Source organism: Neoarius graeffei, chromosome 2, assembly GCF_027579695.1.
Source record: "Neoarius graeffei isolate fNeoGra1 chromosome 2, fNeoGra1.pri, whole genome shotgun sequence".
Taxonomy (NCBI): domain Eukaryota; kingdom Metazoa; phylum Chordata; class Actinopteri; order Siluriformes; family Ariidae; genus Neoarius; species Neoarius graeffei.
Window position 1 is genome coordinate 120850247 of NC_083570.1, and position 27096 is coordinate 120877342.

A 27096-nucleotide genomic window follows, 5' to 3' on the forward strand; every position below is an offset into this window, starting at 1 on the left:
TGCTTTAGATATTCTGCTGAACTTTGTTGAAAGACTGTTGAAGATTTCCTTTCTCAGTTTGGTACACACTACACAAACTTTATTTGCTTTGAACTGAACGCTTCATTGGACACGGACAACACATGCAACGACGAGAACGAGATGGCGAGCCACCCAAGAAACAGCAGAGATGGATTCTACACAGAGGATTAGCCCGACTGGATGCATAACGTTAAAACTCAGTTAGAAGCTGTGCCCTTCATTGTCCTCCTCCTCCTCCAACTCTATCTCTATTTCTCACTCATGTCATCTCATTATCTGTAGCCGCTTTACCCTGTTCTACAGGGTCGCGGGCAAGCTGGAGCCTATCCCAGCTGAGTACGGGCGAAAGGCGGGGTACACCCTGGACAAGTCGCCAGGTCATCACAGGGCTGACACGTAGACACAGACAACCATTCACACTCACATTCACACCTACGGTCAATTTAGAGTCACCATTTAACCTAACCTGCATGTCTTTGGACTGTGGGGGAAACCGGAGCACCCGGAGGAAACCCACGCGGACACGGGGAGAACATGCAAACTCCACACAGAAAGGCCCTCGCCGGCCACAGGGCTCGAACCCGGACCTTCTTGCTGTGAGGCGACAGTGCTAACCACTACACCACCGTGCCACCCGTCTTTAACCTAATCAATATTTTTTATTTGATCATAAGCCAAAACATTACTTAATATAATAGTACTGTATTTTTTGCATTTTTACAACTTTCATTTTTACCTACAACATAAGCTAGATGTACTTTCATACAATAATGGAATTTTCACTTCGGATAAAGCAAAAAACATTTTGCTCCAGTTCATGTTGTTTACTTAGAAGTAAAGACAGGAATATTCTTTTCAAAAAGACCTTTTATTGTGATGTCTTTTCAAATATGCATCAACTTTTATGTATCTTAACAAACCTGCATTTATTGCAATCAGTAAAGCAGTGAGTTTTACACATCAATCAGGAAAAAAATATTATGATCTTTTCCATGTGTTTTTTTTTTTTAATCTATTTTTACCTGGGCCTTATTTCCCCGGGGTTTGGGGTGTAAATAGGGTGTTTGACAGGGACAAGAATCTTTTCAGTCAGTCCACTGCTGAGGAGGAATGGTACTGTACCTGGCAACCATTGAACAGCTGCTGCAGTGTAATCAAATGGGGCAGTTGTGCACGTCAAATATGTCCATTAAAGTATTTGCTTGTTTTTGACACTGGCAGGTTCAGATTGTTATTATCGGTGCCTGACAGCATAGGATTCCTACAGATCTACATTTTGTTAAAGAGTCAGATCCATTTTGTTTCACCAGAAACAACCGTTATATTGCTGTGTTCAAAGTCATCAGACCCCACTGACCAAAACAGTCATTTTAGAAGAACAGAACAGGACACAGGAGCGATTAGTCTACAGCTGCCTTGATCGGTTCATTAGTGTTACCGTGTGACTTTCAGCGGTTGGAGATCAGAGCTGGAATATAAATAAAAGTCCTACACAATCACACAAACTGCACTGATCAAGGCAGCAGTCGACCAACAACTCCTGTGTTCTGTGAGGTCAAACTGCACACAGTGATATACCCGCTGTTTCTGGTTCAACAATGATCTCACTTTTCTATCCATAAGATCTTAATATTCTACTAAAGTACTATTCTAATACAACAGTAAAGTCTATCTCCATAGAATTCCTATCCATACGGTTGTGGATAGTGGACCAATTGAAAAGATTTTTGTCCGATCAATCATTTACCCCCAAAAACACAGTTACCCTTTAACCGCATAACTCTTAACACGTAAAACGTGTTTGTAAATTTATTCTTTAAAACTTGAAACATGTAATAGCCATTAAAATGTATTTACACAGTTTTTAACAGCGTTAAAACATGGCTATCCTTTGATAATATGACCAGACTGTATGAATGTCACATTATTTTGAACCACTACAAATGCGAGATCCAGAGACCAAACAAATGAACCTCGGAAAAAAGCAGTTCAATTGTAAACTTCTATTATCGTGGAATATATTTGAATACAAGCTGTAAAACAGAAAGAAAACATGCTGTATCCAAATGTCTCTCTTGGACTAATCCAATATTGAGAGCTTTACACTCAGACTGAACACTCTGCGAGTCATTTTCTTTGGTTCTATCTCCATGAATATTTTCTGCAGTGCATCAAAAGTGTGTTTGAGCTCACTTGGATAGCTCAGGTTTAGAGCATAGATGATGCCAAATAACATGGCACATGCATGTGCGACTGATGGCAACTTGTTGAGGACTTCTTCACCTTCAATAACAATCCCAATGTCATCTGGTGGCTGGAGAAGATCCTCCTCCGGCCGGATGACAAACGCTGCCATTGTACATCTCTTGAGCTCTGTTTCTGCTTGATCCCGCTGAACAACCTGATAAAGGACAAGCCATTTATTAGAGAGCCATTTTGATGAAACCAGTGTCTGATGTAACAATATAAAAAAATATCCAATATAAAAAGTGATCAGCACAAACAAGTCTCCCAATTACATATGCATAAAAACCTTAACATTAGTGATATAATGATGTCAAAATGTTATGACTTGCAAAGCCCAGCAGATACCTCCTCAGAGGATTTTCTAAATATTTTTTTTATCATAACATTTGACTTTATCGCAAGTAAAATATTGATACAAGTACTGATAATAGGTATCATGTATCCTATATCGCTATATGATTGTGCGGCTTCAGTGTTTTAAAGGGTTAGTTTGGATCTAAACTAAGTCACAAACAAACTAACCGATCAGGCAGTAGTAGACCAGCAACTCGTCATTTAGACACCAAAAAATATTTTAAAAATAGTGTAAAAATACCAGTTTAAGAGATTAATGCAAAACTACTTCCCAGATACTCCTTGATGAGTTTGTCCACATCTTCCCCCAAGGTACACAATAAGACACTTCAGCAGACACTCTCTCTCTTTAAGTTCACCTCGAGGGTCTCGGTAGCGTGCAAACACACACATACAATCGTGCTGTTCAGTTTTGCAACTTGACTGAAGATGCAAACACTACACAATGCACAAATGGGCAGTGAGCATGGAAGTTACACTAACTGTAATTCACAAAGGTATGAGGAAACTTGTTAAAAGGCCTGTCAAACTCAAAGCATAAGCGTAGTACATAGTTTGAGTTTGTAATCTAACTCCATAATCAAATGTGTTTACAAAATTAACATTGAACAACTCCTATGCACAATAACTGCAACCATTCTTTTAACTTTAATATTTTAGATAAACTTTTAAGGCTATGCAACCCTGCATGAAATGACTGAAAGTTTTGTAAATTTATTTAATTATTGTTATTGCATGGTAAAAAACAGCTTGCATTCCACTGGGAGGAAGGTACCATGCCACATTAGTAAGTATACGTCTGTGGTAAATTCTAAGCTATTTTCTAATGTGCTGCATTTTTATTTTGGGTTTGTCATTCCTATTTAAATATACATGAGGATAATATTCAAAGTTGTTCATTTTGGGACTTACAAAATTGGGCAATATGGCTAAATTTGTCAGGAAACAACAGCAAACCTGTAAACACAAAGAAAAAAGGTGAGATTTCACATTTAGTTCTTTGCTGGGACAGTCAGCATTAACCAGAGCTATCACTGCAGAATAAACTATTAATTAGGCTACACTGGTGATATAGCACTGAATTAACATTACACTGACAGATGAAAAAGTGGAATATGATTTTTCCTCTTATCTAATTATATTTTTTATCTGTTTTATTCATTTATGCTTTATCTGACAGAGAGACAGGAAATGTAGGGCAGAGAGAGGGGATGACAGGCCTAAATTCTTCCTCTGTAATCAGTACTCACTGTCTCGTACATAATCCATTCTTGTCGTTTTTATATGTTTAGAATAATTAAAGTAGTATTCATAGGATTCCTTCTAGAGCAAAAAAGCCAAAGTCACCATACAAGAAATCCCGAGATAAGTGATATGCCTAGATGAGAAAAAAAAATAGTCTGTAGGGCACAGAAAACTGTCAATCACCTCCTGTCAACTTCATTATTTAGGAAGAAAATCTGGTCTGCAGGTCTGCAGCAGGCATCAAAGACAAATCGGCTTACACAGGAACATAAATGACAATCTTGAAGTAAACCACAGCTTAAGTAAACTCAGGGAGACTCCTGCTACACTGAACCAGAAAGGCAAAGTGATGCAAAGTGCAGTGCAGTGACTCAACGGTGACGAGCGGTAAACGGAGAGCTTCCCGTGGCTGTGTGAACGTAGCGGCTGAGGATGAGAGACGCAGCAGATGAACATGCGTCACCTCTGTCAAATTAACATAACCTTGTTTTATTTTATTCACGGTCCGGTTTCCATCAAATCCTGCGCTCTGATTGGCTGGCGAGCGGGTCCGTATCCTACGATAAGGACCCCGGTTACGGACCGCTGGTGACTCGCTCGTTCACAACAACAACAAACATAGTAGCAATTTTTGTCAACATTTATTTTCGCATTTCTCAGGAGAATAGCATTAATTTTACAGCATGGATAGTGATAACGACAGTCTTCACAGCGAAAGCGAGTTTTAAATGTAACTGAGGAAGAAGAAATAAAAGAAAACACTTCAGGAGAAAGCTAAAAACCTGTAACTTGCTAACGCCGAGCAAAAACATGGCTGAATCCTGAATGACTCCTATTTGTATAAATAGGGGACTACATAGGCGGCAAAATGTAGTTGTTTTCCTGCCATGGAAGTGCACTTGTATACTGAGGAGGAAGCCATTTGCATTACAGCCGTGAATGAGGATTCAAAATGGCGGCTCGGCTCGGTTTCCCCTTTCGGGCGCTCTCGTTTTCTGTTAGAATTTGGTAAAGAAAAAACTAAATATATTATTTACCAGCTTAAGGTCGGTCCGTATGGTGAAATACCATGACCTCGGCCTTGAAGACTGACCTCCGCCCAGAGGCCTCGCTCAGTACTTTCAAGACCTCGGTCACGGTATTTCACCATACGGACCTCCCAGCTGGGAAATAAAATACATGTCTGTTAAACGATAACACGCATTTCAGTCATCAATTTTAAAAAAAAAAAACGTGTCCATGAAGTTTCACCTTCTCCACCTCATGGCTGCCTGCTCTGTCTGTCTGTGTGTGTGTGGCGTTGGAGCCCAGCCGCCCAGCCACTGGGCTCCAACCGACCGGTACATGTCCGGACCGGATACAGTGCATGACCGACAGGCCCTCTCAGTTAGTTAACTAAACTAACTAACATTATAGAAAAACGAACCAGGCCGACTCCGAATACACACCTCACCTAATGTTAATTAACCGCACTGACACACAGTCACTTATTACCATAGTTCTACACTATGCTAACCACAACAACTCCACGGACTTTCTGCATCTTTTAGACGAATATATGTTGCTTGTAAAACTGGGAATGTTAACAAATATCCACCCTAGCCTGGGCCCGCCCATCCTAAGCGTGATGCAACATGAGGGCCTGTTGCGAGCTTAGTCTGGCAAGGCAAGCTATCTACAGCTCTTCCAAGCTCCCGAAAAATCGGGAACCAATCAACTTTGAGCATCTCCAACGGCCCTGGGTAGAGGCGTGTTCAAGGCAGTGACGTAGTAGAACTGCGACCGGAAGCCATAGATTGTTTACAGAATCTATGGCGGAAGAAACATTACGAACATGGAGCAAGTTCTCATTGAAAATGGAGCAAAGAGCAGCCCTGGAGGTATTTATTGAAAGGAAGGACGTTTTCGCCTTGCTCCCGACCGGCTTCAGTAAGAGTTTAATCTACCAGTTAGCCCCGTCGCGTCACATACGTCAGAGGAAAGAGTGATGTGATTGGTTTAAGCTTCGTCACAGCCTTTTCTGGCTTCGACCAGTAGCAAACTGAGGCATTTCAGGGAGGCGGGTCAACCACGGGCTCTGGGAAACGGTTGGGCTTAATATCTTGGCCAGACCAATAGCTCGTAGAGCTTTGCAGTCGCGTTAGCCAGACTATATCCACCCCTGTGTGGATGTGCATTCCAAATTTTTCTTTATTTGACAGAAAAATAACATTAGCAGCAATATTAATTTAACGCTGCACTTGAACAACCTGGTTTAGCTAACGCGCCAAAATAAAAGACAGTCTGTGAAGAAACGTTAACCAGTTGGCCATCTGCCACCAACCACAAATGTGCATGGAAAACACAAATTACAATTAAAATAAACAATTTAAGAATTCTTACCTTATTTAGAATAACTTCTTGGTGCAACAACATTCGAAGCGAGGTAATGGCGGACTGCTGGACATGGAGCAACCGACCGCCTGGTGACATCACGTGGTCACGTGACACGAGATCCTCTGGTTTGAAGTGAAAGGACACTTCATGTAAAATTGTTATTTTTAATTTTGTTTGTGGGAAGCGTTATTTACATTTAGGCAAGCTGAAAAAAGCAGGTTTAAACCAAAAACCATGATTTTCAATTAGACCAAAGTAAAAACATACTTCAAATGAACGTCTCGGTCGTTTCACTTTTTTCAGTGCAGGAACTCAATATATACTCAATAAAATGTTCATATTTTGTTTGTACTGGATGGATCCCACACAAAAATTCCTCTGTGTAAAGATCTTACACTGTGTTTTTTCTCCACTGTACATTGATTGCAGCTCTCAAAGATGCACTGTGTGTTTTTTCTTTTGTAGAATTGACAGGCGGCTTGATGCCAGGGAAACCCCACATGAGTACAGTTTTATTGATGAGGCTGGATTTAATCTCACTAAAAGAAGGAGAAGGGAACTTAACATTACTGGACAGCGTGCCACTGCGGAAGCCCCTGGGCAGAGGGGAGGCAATGTAATAATGTGTTCAGCCATAAGGGAACATGGGGTTCTCACTGCCATGCCACTCTGGGCCCTGACAGCACAGCACATCTGTTGTAGCACAGCACAAATGTAGCTGTTTTCCTGCCATGGAAGTGCACTTGTATACCGAGGAGGAATACCTCCATCAACTTCCTGAGCATGTTGAACAATGAGAACAAAATGATGCTGGAAGGTCAGAGGTGTCACAATACATTGTGATTTGGGACAATGTCAGTTTTTAGTTGCAGCCATATTTAACTTGCTCAGTGACCATCCCGGGTTTTCCAATGTGTTCTTGCCAGCATACTCCCCATTTCTCAACCCTACAAGAGAATTCTTCTCAACATGACAGTGGAAGGTATTAGACAGGAATCGGTATGTTGGAGGGAATATTTTGAGGACCATGGAAGAAACTTGTAAGGACGATGTTTGAGAGTCTATCCAAACCTGGTTGAGAAACAGCTGGGCATCTTTCCCTTGCTGCCTTCAGAAAGCAAACATCTTGTGTGATGTGGATGAGTCTTTGTGGCCTGACCCCGCCCAGAGACATGAAACTGATGGATGAAAGCTCTCAAATACTGTAAAGTCATAAATTATTCATTCCCTTACAGATGCTTTTGTCAGGTATGAACTTTTCTTTTACTTTGCAATGATTTTGTAGTTTTACAGCATGTACAGAACTGTTATTTTTCTTTTTTGCACATCACTTTACTCTCTTGCAGTCTTATTTTGAACAGCAGTGCATTTGAGAAAATAAAAAAAATGAAACTTGCTCTTGCATATGGTGGACCTGTACACTTTCATCATTGCATGTTGAGTGCCATCATTTAAAAAAAAAAAAAAAACAAAACTTGATAATGATGCAATATTTGGCTCCTGGGACTCTCAAAGTTTGGTTGTCGTGTCCTGAATTGATCTGGGTCGTGTCTTGTGGTCATTGTGTTTGTGATCATTTTTACTTGATTGTGTGTCTCATCTGAGTGAAATGTTTGCTGTAAGGGACAGAGCGAATGACTTTCAGTTGACTGTTTACGTTTGGGCTGGAAGTCTGTAATTTGAACAGATGAGTGAGATGTGATAATATTGTGTTTAAATTTTTGAGAAAATAAGGTAACATTCAGTAAAATGTGTTTAAGCAATTGAAAAAAAAACTGTAATCCCAAAAGAGGGAGAAGGAGAAGGAACATAACTGGCCACCAGGCCATAATGAATGTCCCTGGTCATGCAGTGAGGAGGAAATGTGACCACATGTGCTGCCATCAGCCACTGTGGGGTCCTCCACCACCATGCCACACTTGGTCCACACAACACCACACTCCTCCTGCCTTTCCTTGATGATCTGCAAGATCCTGTATCCCAACTAGATCAGAGAGTGTCAGCACAACCAGAGCAGGCCTACTATGATGTCATTTGGGACCATTTCCACTGGGCTGCGAGAGTTCATCACTGGTTCATGAACAAGATTCAGTAGCATCTTTCCACCTGCACATTTTTCTTTCCTAAACTCTAAAGAGGAGTTGTTGTTGTTTCTTTTTTAGTCAGCATGGTGGTGGAAAGTCAAGTCAAGATTATTTGTGTAGCGCTTTTAACAAAAAACATTGTCGCAAAGCAGCTTTACAGAATTTGAATGACTTAAAACATGAGCTAATTTTATCCCTAATCTATCCCCAATGAGCAAGCCTGTGGTAAGAGTAGCAAGGAAAAACTCCTTCAGATGACATGAGGAAGAAACCTCGAGAGGAACCAGACTCAAAAGGGAACCCATCCTCATTTGGGCAACAACAGACAACATGACAATAGCATTAACAGTTTTAACATGAAGTCAGTTTCGTTGATGTTATAAACTCTTCATTCATGGAAACTTGAGTGCAAAACTGTTCATGACCACTGCAGTCCTAAAGTTAGCAAGTCAACTGTAGTCCTCAGCCATAAAAGCATTACTGTAAGAGTCCAGAGCGTCTTCTAAGTGTGACTTTCAACTGTTCACATGGGGCCATCCTCCACAGGAGCGATGCGATGAGACTCCAACCAGACACAGGGCACCAGGATGGATCAGGCAGATCCGAGGAGCAGAAGAGGTTCAGCATCTCAATCCCAGGACCAACATGTAACTCAGAGAGACAGATGGGGGGGGGCATGTATGGCCAATATCACCTGAATTATAAGTAAGAACAGTATACATATTGCACTGAGTACAAGCAGGGATTCCAGCAAAACTAACTATGACAGCATAACTAAAAGGGGAGAGCCAGAAGGTAACACAGCATTAGGGAGCCCCAGGACATAAAGCAGCAGCCACTACACCGTCAACAAACTCGAGTGAGCAAGTAAGTGGGGGACTGACAGCTCCCTACATCCCAGTTTCCCAAAACAATCTATGTCTGAGGATCCTCCAGATCTACACCTTTACCTCATAAAAAACATTAACAAAAGGCTTGACTAAACAGATATGTTTTCAGCCGAGACTTAAATGCTGAGACTGTGTCTGATTCCCAACCATTACTTGGAAGGGTGTTCCATAACTGTGGGGCTTTGTAAGAAAAGGCTGTCCTCCCTGATGTAGCCTTCACTATACGAGGTACCAGCAGATAGCCTGCACCTTTTGATCTAAGTAGGTGTGGCAGGTCATAGAGGAGCAGAAGTTCACTCAAGTACTGTGGAGCGAGACTATTCAGTGCTTTAAAGGTCAATAGTAGTATTTTATAAACAATTTGAAATTTGATTGGGAGCCAATGCAGTGTGGATAAGACAGGGGTGATGTGGTCATATTTTCTAGTTCTAGTAAGGACTCTTGCTGCTGCATTTTGAACTAACTGGAGCTTGTTTATGCACTTATTGGAACATCCAGACAGTAAGGCATTACAATAATCCAACCTGGAGGGAACAAAAGCATGAACTAGTTTTTATGCATCGTGTAGTGGCATTAAATTTCTTATCTTAGCAATATTTCTGAGATGAAAGAAAGCTATCCGGGTAATGTTATCAATGTGAGTTTCAAATGAAAGACTGGGGTCAATAATCACCCCGAGGTCTTTTACTGCTGCACGTGAAGAAACAGAAAGGCCATCCAGAGTTACTGTGGAATCAGAAAACTTACTTCTAGCTGCATGTGGTCCAAGTACAAGTATTTCAGTCTTGTCAGAGTTAAGCAGAAGGAAGTTAATAAGCATCCAGTGTCTAATGTCCTTTACACATTCCTCAATTCTATTAAGCTGGTGTCTCTCATCAGGTTTTGCAGAAACATACAACTGTGTGTCATCAGCATAACAGTGGAAACTAATACCATGTTTACGAATAATATCACCCAAAGGTAACATATATAAAGAAAAAAGCAGTGGACCTGAGGCAGAACCTTGTGGAACACCAAACTTTACCTCAGTATGTCTAGAAATATCACCATTTAAATCAACATACTGATAGTGATCATTTAAATAAGACCTGAGCCAGGAGAGGGCCGTTCCCGTAACTCCCACAACATTTTCTAGTCTATCCAGAATAATGGAATGATCAATAGTATCAAATGCTGCACTAAGGTCAAGCAACACAAGCAGCGAGACACAGCCCTGATCAGACGCCAACAGTAGGTCGTTTACTACTTTAACCAGTGCTGTCTCTGTGCTATGATGAGGTCTAAATCCTGACTGATACATTTCATGGATGTTATTCCTTTGTAAATATGAGCATAACTGCTGTGCCACAACTTTTTCAAGGATCTTGGAGATAAAGGGGAGGTTTGATATTGGCTGATAATTGGACAGCTGACAGGGATCAAGGTCAGGTTTTTTAATCAGGGGTTTGATAACTGCTAGTTTAAAGGATTTGGGTACATAGCCGATCCGAAGAGAAGAATTTATTATTTTCAGAAGTGGTCCAATTACTTCAGGTATTATCTGTTTGAATAGACGTGTAGGTAAGGGATCTAGTACACAAGTTGAGGCTTTTGATGCAGAGATTAATGAAAGTAATTCAATTTCTCTAAGGGAAGTAAAACATTCTAATTGGTGATCTGATACAGTTACATTGTTATCTACAGGGTCACTTACATTGTCTGACCTTAAATAAGTAGTTTGAATTTTTTGTCGGATATTCTCAACTTTGTCATTAAAAAAATTCATGAAGTCGTTGCTACTACATACTGCAGGTGTGCATGTGTCTATAGTGGACTTATTCCTGGTTAATTTTGCTACAGTATTAAATAGGAATCTAGGATTATTTTTGTTATCTTCTATTAGGGAGGAGAGATATGTTGATCTCGCAGCACTAAGAGCTTTTCTATACTTCAGGAAGCTCTCCTTCCACGCTAGTTTGAACGCTACCAATTTTGTTTGACGCCATTTATGTTCCAATTTTTGAGTGGTCTGTTTTAAAGTGCGAGTGTCATCATTATACCAGGGTGCTAATTTTTTGTCTTTGCCCATTTTCCTTTTAAGAACAGCTACATTATCTAAGGTATGGCGGAACATTGACTCTAAGCATTCAGTTGCCTGATCAAGTTCTGCAGGGGCTGACAGTGACTCAATCAAAGTTGATAACTCTGGGAGATCATTTATAAAACTCTGTGCAGTAGTTGACGTGAATGTACGTTTAATACAGTAGCGTGGTGAGGTGCATATATTATTACTCAGACATATTTTGAATGAGATGAGATAATGATCTGAGATAACTTCAGACTGTGGAAGTGTGACTATATTGTCTACGTTTAACCCGAATTAGATCGAGGGTGTGACCACCATTATGGGTCGGGCCTATGACATTCTGATTAATCCCTACTGAATCTAAAATGGACACAAACGCTGTTTTCAAAGGGTCTTCTGGGTTATCGAAGTGAATATTAAAATCTCCAACAACTAAAGCTTTGTCTAAGGAAATAACCAGATCTGAGATAAAGTCTGCAAATTCAGAAAGAAACTCAGAATATGGCCCCGGGGGCCTGTAAATAATAAGTAATGGAATTAACAGGCTAGACTTATTTTTTGCAACGCCTCCTCCTCTGCCAGTTAGATGAGGCTGGTGTATATAACTGTATCCAGGAGGACTCGCTTTATTTAATACTATATATTCATTTGGCTTAATCATAGACCGCGGAACCGCCCAGGCCAGGGGGGCCGTGTCCCGGGTAACTTTTTGAAAATTATTAAAAAAATAGGCTAAACCAATATTTTTTGACGGTGAGCGGACTCGAGCCTGGCATGAACCGCTCCGACACGCTATAATCATAGATATACATAGAAGACTAGATGCCTCACCGCGTATTCCAGAACGTCCGCACAGGGCGGCCATCTTACCACAGGCAAGCTTTTCCACAGAATTTGCGGTACAGTAAGGTAAGACCATTGAGATGCTTAAATGTTTATACTCTTATCTTGCTGAAATTTTGACGTATATACAAATGGTTTGATTTCTTAAAACATTATTAATATGGTTGTAATTCTGGGTGCTTGAACTTGCTAAAATCGTACCTTTTCTCTTCAAAAACGACTTACTGCAGCTTTGTCAAAGTTGTGTTTCATGCTAGGCTAGCTCGTAGCACCAAGTAATTTTACATGGAAGGTCATGAGATAATATGTTCAATAACTGAAGTTGCACTTGCACATGGTTTTCATTTTCGGGTTGGTTAATTTAAAACAACTTACATTATGATTTCTAGAGGAAATTAAATTACTGACTGTGACGAGATGCCAGACTTCTGCGCGGCTTTCGGTTGCCGAACCGGCGATGTCTGGAAAGTAGGGCAGGCGGGATCACCTTTCACCAGTAAGATAATAAATCTTTTTTTTAAGGATAATCGGTAGCGTGATTTACTTAGTGAAATAATGTCCAATACAGTTCCTGATATGAGCAGCCGGGCTTTTTTTGTCACAAACTACCGTGAGTCGCTGTCACTGTTTTATACTATTACTTACTCAGGCAGTGCATTTGTTATTATGCTATGATGTGAGTTTACATTTGTTATTATGCTATGATGTGAGTTTACATTTGTTATTATGCTATGCTGTGAGTGCATTAGGTTTTTGAGGTGGATGAAGTATTTCTGAAGTTTCAGAAGTGAGTAAGCTGTTTATTTAACTTTAGCTTCCCCTACGGCCCTATCACATGTAAAAATATTTTCACTAAAAATTGGAAATAAATTGTATGGTTATTTGTCCTAAGGCCGCAGTTATCCATAAGTATGCAGTGTTAGGCTTCTCACAGCAGAGGAATTTCAGCATGTATTTTTAAAAAAAAATAAAATGATTATTCATCATTTTAGACACCAATCTATCACCAGCCAATCAGGAGACTTAATCAAACGCATCCCCCGCCCACCAATCTATCACCAGCCAATCAGGAGACTTCATCAAACGCATCCCCCGCCCACCAATCTATCACCAGCCAATCAGGAGACTTCATCAAACGCATCCCCCGCCCACCAATCTATCACCAGCCAATCAGGAGACTTCATCAAACGCATCCCCCGCCCACCAATCTATCACCAGCCAATCAGGAGACTTCATCAAACGCATCCCCCGCCCACCAATCTATCACCAGCCAATCAGGAGACTTAATCAAACGCATCCCCCGCCCACCAATCTATCACCAGCCAATCAGGAGACTTCATCAAACGCATCCCCCGCCCACCAATCTATCACCAGCCAATCAGGAGACTTCATCAAATGCATCCCCCGCCCACCAATCTATCACCAGCCAATCAGGAGACTTAATCAAACACATCCCCGCCCACTTGTGTCCGCGTCTGAGACGTTGAATTTTCACAGAAGGAGGGAAGAAGTTGACTGAGGTAAGACTGTGTGATAAATTAACGAGCGAATAAGAGAGGAATTTCAGCATATAGGGCTTAAGTTTGTTACCGTTAAATAAGCATTGCTTGTACAGTAGCGTTATATCGTTACAACGTTGACCCACTTTTAACGTGCCGAGTACCGACTGTAGCCGCTAACATGCTAATTAGCTCGCTGTCAAAAGCGCAAAGACCTTAAATTGCTCTGTGTAAATTAGAAAATGGCGCAACTTCCTCTGCAGCCGTCAACTCAACTTGTCTTGAGTTTTGAGCCAATCACAGCAGGGCAGCACTGTGGCCTGAGGTAAAACAGGATAGTTTTAGTTTGTTTAAATTACAGAAATGAGTAACCCAATGACTGTCTCATATACTCTTCATATACTCACACTGTTTAAGTAATGCAATAAAACTCATCTTTAAAAGTGGAATTTACTCAAACTGTTTGCACAGAATGAACTTTGGGGTTAACAGTGTAATAGCGTTGCAGTGTTCTGCAAATTTGCAATTTAATATTTCAGATCTTGAGACATGAAAGTGCTATTTTAAAAAATAAAAGGTCAGAAATGTTTTCTTTGTCGTCTATTTAGTTCATTTTATTTCCTCAATAATTTTCCTTGATTGAGAAATGGGTCTGGGCTCTTATGGGTTAATCAGTAGCCTGCATGCTAGTATATGTTCCATTTACAGTCAAACATTCTGATGAACTCCAGGCTCAATTTTGATGAATCAAAAATCTGCGTAGTAGTACAGTCTGAAGATGCTCTTGCACATTCGGTGTCAATTGAACAAAAATTACGGGAGGATAAAGGTTTAATAAGTTTTACAGTTTTTGAAGTGAGTGATGGATTGATAAGTTTAGATGTGTTCAATATTTTCTTATCTTCAGACATAATATTGTAGATGTTTCTTTACCTGCTTGATAGTTTTGACCGGGACTCCAATCTTCCTCAGAAGAGTCATTAGTCCTTAAATTAAATTCATTATAGACATGAACTTAAAATCATTGTTTTATTTTATGGCCTCGGTGCCCTGGCTTTTGGCCTTCGTGCCCTCGGCATCAGCAGAGCGTTCGTTTTCCACACTTCGTCGACTGAAATCATACCTCCGATCCACAATGACACAAAAGAGACTGAATGACTTGATGAACTGCCATATTCACCGTGACATTCTGGAGCAAACTGACATGACAGCCATCGCAAAGGAGTTGGTGCAGGCCAATGACAGACGCAGGCAGGCCTTTGGGAAGTTTTAAGGGTAAGTCATTGGTTACTTCTATTAGCACCGCCGAGTGCACTGCTTCCTCTGTTTTCAGTGTTTCTATACTGCATTGGTACTGATACAAGCAAGTTGTTTAAGTTGAGTTAGCCTACTACCGAGGAGCTTTTGTTGTGTACTGTTGACTGTTTTGGCATTTTATTCTGCGCAGTAATGTGCTGGCATGCTGTGGGCTAAAGTCATGACCGATGGATTAATCTATGTATAGCCTTCTGTGCTGTTGGCTGTTTTGGCATTTTATTCTGCGCAGTTATGTGCTGGCATATTGTGGAAACACACACACTCGCACGTGCACGCACACACACACAGACGCGCACTCGCGCGCGCGGACACACGCAGCTCTGATAAAACTGCAGGCATATTCCCATACTTTCCTCTGACCGAGCACCGCCGGGTGCACTTCTCTGTGTTCAGTGTTTCTCTCTATAGTGCTTTAGTACTGGCACAAGCGAGCAGTTTAAGTTGAGTTACCACCGACCACCGAGGTGCTTTTCTTGTGCATTTTAATCTGCGCGGTTCTGTGCTGGCTGTCATGACTGATAGCATTACGTGCGTGTCCGTGTATAATGTAGCCTATATGCATCATGTCCGACCTAACATTTCGGTGACACCCTCTGGCAATTGTGGCCCCCCCTTGTTCAAATGCGTTCCGCGGTCTATGGGCTTAATCCATGTTTCAGTTAAACACAGTACACTAAACTCCTGATCAGTAATGAGTTCATTAACCATTAGCGCTTTAGATGTAAGAGATCTAATATTTAATAGCCCCGCCTTTAGATCAGAGGTGCTGGCAGCGGCTGTACAGTCAGTATGATCTAATTTTATATTGATTAGGTTACTGGAACAAACACTCTGAATATTTCTACTTTTTTGTTGAGCTCGGGGAACAGACACAGTCTCGATGTAGTGGACCCTGAGTGACGACTCTGTGCAGCTAGCAGACAGTCGGTTTAGCCTGTTCGTCTGGTGTGAATGTGAGTGTGAATGGTTGTGTGTGTCTATGTGTCAGCCCTGTGATGACCTGGTGACTTGTCCAGGGTGTACCCCGCCTTTCGCCCGTCATCAGCTGGGATAGGCTCCAGCTTGCCTGCGACCCTGTAGAACAGGATAAAGTGGCTAGAGATAATGAGATGAGATGAGATATTGCCGTTGAGAATGACAGCACTAGCCAGACTACAAACTACCACAAGCCATAAAAGCCTTAAATCAGTTGAAGTAGCTAGATGTCCAGCTGGTTTGGCCATACCCAATGGTGCATAGTGCATTGTAGGCGTGATGAATGTTATGTTATTTTTGTTGGTGTCTGATGTATGGACTATGTGTTGTGTTATATGTTTGACGTTCTGTCATGAAGTGCCTTGTGATTGTGCTGCAATCCCAACTGCCCCTCGGGGACAATAAAGTTATCTACTACTACTATATGATGACATTTGTAAGTTTATTATTGAAAAAGAAATAACAATTTAATTTTTTGGGAAAAAAAGAAAGTCATGTTTAGTGTGTGTGCTTGGTCAAAATATGAGAACTAGTAGTTCCAATCCTTATAGGATGCTAAATCAGTTCGAGTGGGAGCATCCCTCAAAGAAGCTCAAGCTCAACCTGTCTTGCCTCTATTGCCCTGTTTACTGATCGACTGACCCTTGCCTGCTATCTGACTGTGCTTCACGATTTGGCTTTATCAGTTTGCGTCCCGCTCTCCCCTGCACATACATCCGTAAGTGCCTGCACTCTGACAGGATACTTCGTCTATCATGGATGTAGCAGAAGAGGAGAAGCAAACTGCATTGGATGCTCAAGGACGACTTCGAGGAGAACATACACAGATGCTTGCAGACCTCAACACTCGAATGGTGCGGCTCACAACTGTGAGGGTGCAGGCCTTCCTAACGTGGCCTGAGTCTTCTCCCAGTCCTGCATTGCAACTCCCCATTCTGGAAAAATATGCCGGGAATGCAATCGCCTGTAAGGGATTCTTACTTCAGTGCTCCATGTACTTCTCCGCTATGCCTAATCTCTCTGACAAACACAAGATTGCTAAATTTCTGTCATTTCTTACTGGCAAGGTGTTACAATGAGCGTGCGCCATTTAGAAAAATGGCAGTGAACATATGACTTCATATGAACGTTTCCTCACATTGTTCAAGAGTGTTTGACCACGAACCTGAGGGAATTGAAATCAGAGAAAGTTTGCTCACCATATCGCAGGAATCCAGAGGAGTTGCTGAATATACTCTGGACTTCAGAACGCTAGTGGCAGCCAGCTGATGGAATGATCCAGCACTGAAAGCTGTATTTCGCCAAGGTCTTCATCCAGACATTCTCAGTGAACTGGCAGGTAGAGATGAATGACTAACACTGGACTTTTTGAGGGCACTGCTGTCCTGTTAGGGCGGGACGGTATCCATCCCACTCGGGAAGGTGCTGCTCTCATTTCCTGCAGAATAGGTCATAGTCTCAGAACAGGCCTAGTTAATTTCTGACAATCCAGAGCCAAGGCCAGGGAGCAGACGAACAGGCTAAACCGACTGTCTGCTAGCTGCACAGAGTCGTCACTCAGGGCCCACTACATCGAGACTGTGTCTGTTCCCCGAGCTCAACAAAAAGGTAGAAATATTCAGAGAGTTTGTTCCAGTAACCTAATCAATATGAAATTAGATCATACTGACTGTACAGCCGCTGCCAGCACCTTTGATCTAAAGGTGGCACTATTAAATATTAGATCTCTTACATCTAAAGCACTAATGGTTAATGAACTCATTACTGATCAGGAGTTTAATGTACTTTGTTTAACTGAAACATGGATTAAGCCAAATGAATATATAGCATTAAATGGAGCGAGCCCTCCTGGATACAGTTATATACACCAGCCTCGTCTAACTGGCAGAGGAGGAGGTGTCATGGTTATTTATAATGATTATCTAGGTGTAACACACAAACCTGGTTATAAATTTAATACATTTGAAGTTCTTCATACTAATATAATGTATGTAGCCTCGAAAAATACAGTGGCATGCAAAAGTTTGGGCACCCTTACTGAAAATGTCTGTTACTGTGAATAGTTAAGTGAGCAGGAGATGATCACCGAAAGCCATAAAGGTAAAGGCGACACATTTCTTTTCAGTGTTTTCTGCAAGATTTGTGTATTATTTTTGTTTTGTACAACTGGAGAGTGAAAAAAGAAAAGGAACACCATGCGAAAGTTTGGGCACCCCAATACATTTCAGTTCTTAGGTAACTTTTACCAAGGTTCCAGACCTTAATTAGCTTATTGAGCTGTGGCTTGTTCAAATTCTTCGTTAGGAAAGGTCAGATGATGCAGATTTCAAAGCTGTATAAATTCTCTGACTCCTCAAACTTGTCCCTAAAACAGGGATGAGAATTTTCTGGGTCGGCGTGAGCGAGGCCAGGGTTCCCGCGGGTCCTTAAAAAGTCTTAAATACAACTTTCGGTTTTCAAGGCCTAAAAATGTCTTAAATTGTTTGGAATGACTGGAATTTTCGAAAAGGAGGTATTAAATTTAATATTGGACCGAACAAGTGAAATATCTCCATCCGGTTTGGGGTATTTTTTTTAACCATGACTTTAAAAGTGACCAGCGTACCTTTTGAGGGCAGCATTGGTTCTGTGCGTTCTGTGCATTCTGTAGATCAAGAACTAACGTTCGGAGGCTACTGGAGGAAGTGCAGTGTGGTGGAGGAAGTGCAGTGTGGTGGAGGAAGTGCAGTGTGGTGGAGGAAGTGTGGTGTGGTGGAGGAAGTGTGGTGCAGTGTGGTGGTTGTGAAGAGTGAGAGATACACAGGTAGCTTATGCGGGCGCTAGAAAGCGTTGATAATTATGGGAAGATATCTGTTTAATGACAAATGGTTGGGGGATGACAAATACCCCCAAAATAAGGAGAAGAATCGTTTGTGATAAAAAGCGCTGGATCGCACAAATGTGTTTAAAGACGGTACCGCAGCGCTGGGGACATGGCGGACTGGGAAACTGGCTTTTCACGGACACGAGGCGCGCGCGTGTTAGAGGTCAAGCGCTCCGGAGTGAAACGCAGGGGGGTTCGCGCATGCGCACGAGTCAGGTGGAAAATGGGGCTTATAGGAAATAATAATAATAATAATGATTAGCATAATTTTTTTTACATAATTAACATTGTTTATTGTACCAAGTTTAATATAAATATATAAATAACCTTTATTTCAAAACTCAATTAAAAAAAACTCCAGAAAATACAATAATTCTAAATATAGTACAATTTACATAATTTGTACAAAAAGTTTGTTTTATTACTTATCGTCTACAACAGTGTTTTTAATATAATAATAAGAATAATATTAACAACCACTAATAATAATTAGTAGTAGTAATTATTATTGATTAATAATCATTACTACTTATAAATTAGTGATTAATAAGTACTAGGGATTATTAAATGTTATAAAATTAAGTTATTAAAAATTATTACAAATAATTATTAAAAAAGTAGTAATTGTTAGAATACAAACAAATACTCATGGATTATAGAATTTTTTTTTAAATAGTGAACATTGATATAAAATAACTGTACTACTACTTAATAATAATAATAATAATAATAATAATAATACTAGTAATACTTTTAATGTTATTATTATCAGTTCAATTGTTATATCAATGTTCACTATTAAAAACAAATTATATATAATCCATGAATAATTGTTTGTATCACTACTACTACTAATAATTACTACTTTTTAATAAAAATTAACTCATCTTATAGCATTTTAATAATCACTACTTATTTATTAGTATAATTTAGTAGTTGATGATAATTACTAATTATTAAATTACATTTTGATAATCACTGCTTATTAATTAAGTAGTACTTAATAATACTGAATTATAATTGCTACTCTATTAATTATAAATTAATATAGCTAATAAGTAGTGATTATTAAAATGTTATAAAATTGAGTTAATTTTTTTATTATTATTAAAAAGTAGTTTATTATTATTATTATTATTAGTAGTAGTAGTAGTAGTAGTAATACAAACAATTATTCATGGATTATAGATAATAATTAATGATTATTTTTGAATAATGAACATTGATATAACAATTGCACTGATGATAATTAGTTTAGTTTTTACAACACATTGATTAATATTGATAATGGTTATGAAAGGTGACAGTTGTTTTTCTGTGTTTAATGTAACGCTCTGATGATTGTATGACTGCATAAACAGGTTTACGCTGTTCCCTGCTATAATGCAGAAGATACTCGAGAACTTCCTCAGCCAGCTGTATACTGTACCACACTCACACTGATTTTGCTGTCGGACACAAAATCACACATCATCAAAGATAATCTTTGGGGATTGAAATAATGCCGGCTAAGGTTGTTCAGCTGGTTCTACTTGCCGTTTATTGTTTTTGAAATGATTCATGGTGTTTTCTCCAGTAAACCCCAGTCTTCTCCTCGCTGCTACAGTAGTTCTGCAGCCCAGAACACATGACTTTGCTTCAGCTGTTTGCTGTCTAACAGTTGCCATTGATGCACCCTGTTGTTCACCAATTGTGTGCATTCTTCTTAAAGTTAGTAAAAAACTATTGCAGAAAACAGTTTTAAGTTGTCGTATTTATAATTTTCTTTGCCATGGTACAGTCTTAATTTTTCCATTTAGAGGTCTTGAAAAGGTCTTAAAAGTCTTTAAATTTGTACTTGAAAAATGTGCAGATACCCTGGAGGCTTGTGGTGGCACAAGTAGGCAGGACCGACCGACCGCCCGCCCGCCCGCATCTTTCGCAAACGCTCATCGCAAAATTAGTTGCAGCTGTGATAACGGAAATCGTCATTGCTTTCTTCAATATTTATGCTAACGACAACTCACGACGATTTCCGGCAACGTTTTGGCGCTAGTTTCATCTCACTTGTACAATTCGCAGAGAAACAAGCTACATGTACACGGTTTTGATCACTTCTTAAGTTCTAGTTATTTTGGTTAGTTTTCAAAGTTACTTCGCCAATATGGCAAAAGTTTTGGACCGCAAAAATGAGGATCGTGCCAGGGAAATCGATAAATCGAACGGGATAAAGAACTGTTTCCGATGGGCATGGCTCAATAGTAGTGTTACCGTGCAGATAGGGACACAAACTGTGACAACGTGCCTGACAGAACATATCCGAAAAGTGGACGTGCCGGGAAAGGTTCTGTGTATTCTGTGCTCAGATATGATCAATTATGGAAACAGAGGAGCTAGAAACATCCAGGAGCACAACAACACAAAAAAGCACAAAGGTATGTTTTACTTAAATTGTCAAAGATAGTCAGGAGGAATCTAATATATCGTTACGGTTACCTCCATTATCGCTCACGATATATATATATATATATATATATATATATATATATATATATATATATATATCTGTAGGGATTTGTTATCTTAAAGTTTATAAACATTTTAAACCATCATTGAATTTGAAAGCATTCATATATATTAGTGTGTGTGTGGGAAAGTCGACAGACATTTCAGAGTTTTTTTAAAATGTCCCATTCTCATCCCTGCTAAAATCAACAGCCATGGGCTCCTCTAAGCAACTCCCTCGCATTCTGAATAATAAAATAATTGATGCTCACAAAGCAGGAGAAGGCTACAAGAACGTAGCAAAGTGTTTTCAGGTAGCTGTTTCCTCACATTGTAATGTTATTAAGAAATGGCAGATAACAGAAACAGTGGAGATCAAGGTGAGGTCTGGAAGATGAAGAAAAGTTTCTGAAAGAACTGCTCGTTGGATTGCGAGGAAGGCAAATTAAAACCCCTGTTTGACTGCAAAAGACCTTCAGAAAGATTTAGCAGACCCTGGAATGGTGGTGCACTGTTCTACTATGCAGCGACATCTGAACAAATATGACCTTCATGGGAGAGTCATCAGAAGAAAACAGTTCCTGCGTCCTAGCCACAAAATTCAGTGTCTGAAGTTTGCAAATGAACATCTAAATAAGCCTGATGCATTTTGGAAACAAGTCCTGTGGACTGATGAAATCAAAATGGAACTTTTTGGCCACAATGTGCAAAGGCATGTTTGGAGAAAAAAGGGGGCCAAATTCCAGGAAAAGAACACCTCTCCAACTCTGAAGCAAAAGATGAAAATAAAACAAAAAATGTTTTTGCTTAAACTATAAAGGGAATGAGTCATCTTTAACTTTATGCCTTTTGGAGATCATTTCATCTTCAACTTGCTTAACTGTTCACAGTAACATCAATTTTGACCAGGGGTGCCCAAACTTTTGCATACCACTGTAAGTATAGATGAGGCAACAGCTTGTTTTTTCCGCTTCTTTCAGCCCATAGACAGAACAGAAAGAAGGCAGCTTCCAATTTCTTCTTCATCATCAGGTTTTTGTTTGTTTGTTTGTTTGTTTGTTTGTTTTTTCCTTCCCCAAATAATAAACTGAGATTGCTGCTTGTATTACCACATGAGCTCCAGCGTTCCTGATGGAGTTAGACCAAACATGTCTGATCTACACAGCTGCCATCTTGGGCGCATTGTGTTCTTTTCTCCTAGATAAGACTAGTTTCCTGAATATTCCTTGTTGTTATCTGAGTGTGTGATTGTCAGAGTTGTGCACTGTCTGTGAATCAAGTTTGAGTTGTGTTTTTGTAACTGCAATAAAATCTACAGCCATGTGGGCATCGCCCAGGGGCTCAGCAGTGCCCGTCCCATTGGAGTGCATTGTGTGTGAGTGAGCTGTTTTTTGGGGAAATTATGTGGATTTTCCAACAAACTAAACAAAAACATACACACAGGAATCTCTGTGGAGTTTAAATATTCTCCAAAATAAGAGGAGTTTAATTCACATGTTTTCCTTCATGCAGGATTTGACCCTGATTTGATAAACTCTTGCAATCAGAGAACAGATTCACATGTGGTTTAGTGGAAATATTCATTTGTGTATCATCTGCTAAAATGAAGTGGGTCAGTAATGGATGCGTGTGGACGCCCTGTTTAACTGGGACAGTGTGTGATCTGAACGGACCTCTAGAGACAAGATGGAGACTGTACATGGATACGATTTAGGTGACTTTAAATCTGTACCTGAATGTCCCATAGATTTAAAACACTTGTGAAAATCGGGACTTAATCAAACAAAATAAGAGTTGTAGCTAGAACCAGAGCAGGTTGAGTTCTGGGTCCAGTTCTGATAGCAAATTGAGTTCAATAAAGCGAAACAGAAGGAGTCAGTTTTAACCAGTAAAACTGAAAGATGAGTGAAGTGAGAGAGAGATTTACATGGAGACGGCTGAGTGATCCTCTTTCTCCCAGAATAGAGCAGCACTTTCACCAGATGTTCAACTTCCTTCAGCCAAACTCACTGAAGCACAACACACAGCACTGAATCTCCAGCTAAACACACTCTCTCCTCACACTGATAATGACTATTAACTCCAATAAAAGAACACACAATGTCCAAAATGAAGCTTTATTTCAGCAGAGCAAAACTACAGGAAGAGCAACAGGACAGTGAAGAGAGTAAAGACAGAAATGTCAGCATTGTGTAGAACTGAAACTCTATTGTAGATGGATGTGTAAGCAGCTGAGTGTTAAATTCTATCTTGGAGCTGTTAGCCTTCACACTGGCTCTTTCTGAACGTGACCGGATGATTGACGCCATCATGGGAGACCGTACAGCCAAACTCCTCCCCCTTTTCCCAGAGTGCTTTGCTGAGGGTCAGGGTGCTGCTGCGTGTGTAACCGTCCTTCTTGTGTTCTTCTGCGCTGGTCAGAACCCCGTTCTTCACCTCTGAGCCGTCCACTGTCCAGCTCACCAGCGCCCCCTGTGGAGAGTAGGCAGACAGCAGGCAGAGCAGCGAGGCCGATCCCTCAGACAGCTGCAGAGAGGAGGGAGGGAGCAGAGACACGGAGGGCTTCACCGTGGGACCGGCTGGAGACCACAAACACACAATAAACACACACATTTACACACACTTACACAACATTTACTCATTACTGCTGATTAAGAGTCCAGACTGGAGACATTCATGTGTGTTCAGTAATCAGTGCAGTGATCCACACTGTTCTCACATTACTGCAGTTCAGGAGAAACTTCTGGAAACTTCTATGACCTTCAGCAGCATCTATAAACTCTACCCATAGACATAAAAACAGTTCCGAACTCTAAAACTCATTAAAGTCTAAAAGCTTTAGGCTTAAAGTCATTTGGCTTCAGGTCCACGAACAAACAAAGAGAACATTGCTTTACCCATCAACACAATTTACACAGACTGCTTTATAGAAATGTCAGTGAGGACAGAAATTATATTTAACTTTACATCTAATGTTATCAGTGAAACTGATGGAGAAAAGAAATTGCATTTTAGAGTTTAAGGAAAAATTAAAATCACTTACTTTTGATGATGAGTTTGGTTCCTCCACCGAAAGTGAACCACAGTGATACATTCTAATGAAGCCGTCGTACAAAAACCTCTGTTACACTCCAGTGACCACACACACACACACACACACACACACACACACACACAGAGAGAGACACAGAGTTGTGGTGTTTGCATGTGTGTGCTGTGTCACTGCTGCACACACTTTAAGAGCTGTAGTGCTGATCAGAGTGTGTTCAGTCCTTTCAGAGCCACTGACACGCAGCACAATGATGATGGTACTGATTCTACTGCTGGGGACACTGGGACTCCTCGCTCACCGTGAGACACTCTCTTTACTTTTATTATTCATACAAATCATCACATCACTCTCACACTCACTACTACATTTGTTTCCATTCTTTTAACTCTGCATCCTTTTCTTTAGAGTCCTTTGGGGAAATCGTCCTGACTCAGTCTCCAGGATCTCAGTCTGTTTCTCCAGGACAATCTGTTACTCTCACCTGTACAGCCAGTCAGAGTGTTGGCAGTAACCTCCACTGGTACCTGCAGAAACCTGGAGAAGCTCCTAAACTCCTGATCTATCGTGCAACTACTCGTCAGTCTGGGATTCCAGGTCGTTTCAGTGGCAGTGGATCTGGTTCACAATTTAATCTAAAAATCTCTGGAGTTCAGTCTGAAGATGCAGGAGATTATTACTGTCAGCAGGGTAGCAGCTATCCGTACACACAGTGTTATAGCGCCGTACAAAAACCTCCCTCAGCTGTAGAGGAAGTGCTCTGACTCAGAAACACACACTGATCTGAGAACAGCTGCAGAGCTGCTAAAGCTGCACTCCACTGAACATCATCAACTCAAACCCACTACAGCACTGAGCACTTTCATCATTATTAGCGCTTTAATAATTTACAATCAATAGTTAATTGATTAAACATGATCTGATAGTTTCTTCATCATAATGTCAATGTTATATTTCCTGAAGTAACTCATCATTAGTGTTATTATCATATTGTATAATGGCATAATTGGTAATGTGAAAAAAATGACTTGCTAGTTAGTTAGTTAGATTAGATTAGATTAGATTAGATTAGATTAGATTAGATTAGATTATATAAAACTTCATTGATCCCTTTGGGAGGGTTCCCTCAGGGGAATTCAGATTCCAGCAGCATCGTTACAGGATAAACAGAGAAAAGACATAGAGAAAAACTTCTAGATAAATTAAAATAAATTATTTACAAATACAAATATAAAAAGAATAAGATATGGGGAAGAGAGGAAGGGGTAGAGAGAGGAGGGGAAAAAAAGGAAAAAGGGGGCAGACAGCAGCCAGAGTGAGTAAGTAAGTAAGTAAGTAAGTAAGTAAGTTAGTTAGTTAGTTAGTTAGTTAGTTAGTTAGTTCCATCCAGAAAATGTCAGTTTCCTTTTCCTCAGTTTCTTTTTGTTGGAATATGTTCCAAACCTGAAACTCAGGAATCGCTGTATTTTACCAAAGAAATGAAATTGACCGACAGAACATGAAATATCTTGGGTTCATTCTGTCTGCAATGAAATACAAGTCACAGTAAATTTAGAAATCTCTGCTTTCTTTATTTATTTGCATTTACCATTCAGTCCCAGCTTTTTCTGATTTGGGGTGTAGAATAGAACCTGTGATGTGTTGCTTTAATTGTTGTCTCTGTCAGATCTTGATCATAGACTTTTTACAAAACTAACCGTACTCTACCCTCTGGTTTACGTCCCTCCTACACATTCCACCCCACCCATGTGTCCCTACCAGCTTTCAAACCAAACCTATGCCCTTGGCTGCAGAGCTGCTCTCCACTGAACCTCATCAAATGTGTTCATGTTTAAAGAAGAATCATTCCTGAAAAGCAGAAAACTCTTCATCAGCTGTTCCTTCTGTGATGAAAAGTCCGCTGATGTGTCTGATGGTATCTGATGATTTCCACCTTCTGCTAAGAGCAGCTTTAAGACACAATCCAGTGCGTAATCATTAAATAATATTCAATATTAATACATCGTTTATTATCTGCAAAGTAAACCCACCAACCAGCCTCCTTTTCTCCCTGAACTTGGTCAAATGCAGACTGTTGTACAGTGATGTGGTCACTAGATGGTGCTGTAACAGAACTGGACTCGTGTTGATTGGTTACTGTGATGAAGAGAAGCTGGATTGGGGATTTGAACATACACTTGGCTGTCTCATAAAATAATAAACTCATTTTGCATTTTTTTTTCTGTTTTGCAAAATATTTGTCCAGTTAATAAAATCTTCAGTATGTCCCGAGGATGCATGTCTGAGTCCGAGTCCATCTCCAGTCTGCGAGCAAGCTTAATTAGATTTAACTAAGTAGCTAGACTCGCTTAACTAGACTTACCAAGACTGTAACATACACACAGCACTCCTGCAGGCCTATTCTTATATTTGTTGTTTGATTAAGACCTGCTTTAGTAGATCAGATTATGGAGGTTTGTTCACTGATGAAGAATTGTTGAAAAGGAGAAGTGAGTTGCATCTATAAATCCATCCCCCCAATAGCTGTAAAATGTCCCCCAACCCACCCAGCTGAATAAAAGAAGTCTTGAGCAGTGAAACCCACAGAGAGATCAGTGACGTGAGAGAGAGATTTACATGAAGATGGCTGAGTGGTTCTCTTTCTCAAAGATGAAAAGATGAAATGAAAGAAAGAGTTCTTTAGTCTGACAGTTTTACATTTCACACTTCTGTACCTCTGGCCTGAGGGTAGGATTGTGAACAGTCCGTGCTGGGAGTGGGTGGGGTCTTTGAGGATGGAGGCAG

The 27096-nt window shown here is 40.3% G+C and overlaps 3 gene segments (V, D, J or C); 2 read left to right on the top strand and 1 right to left on the bottom strand.

Annotated features, from left to right (window-relative positions):
- The window catches only part of LOC132882210 (Ig kappa chain V-III region MOPC 63-like), a 202077-nt gene that overhangs the window by 39127 nt on the left and 135854 nt on the right, over positions 1 to 27096 (top strand).
- Positions 23367 to 27096, bottom strand: part of LOC132882207 (Ig kappa chain V-III region MOPC 63-like) — a 193532-nt gene continuing 189802 nt past the window's right edge. The window contains 2 exon segments of the V gene segment in view: positions 23367 to 23842; positions 24307 to 24338. Of these exon segments, the coding sequence occupies positions 23523 to 23842; positions 24307 to 24338 (352 nt within the window).
- The window catches only part of LOC132882209 (Ig kappa chain V region Mem5-like), an 81626-nt gene continuing 78996 nt past the window's right edge, over positions 24467 to 27096 (top strand). Inside the window, 2 exon segments of the V gene segment in view lie at positions 24467 to 24614; positions 24721 to 25019. Coding sequence covers positions 24563 to 24614; positions 24721 to 25019 — 351 coding nt within the window.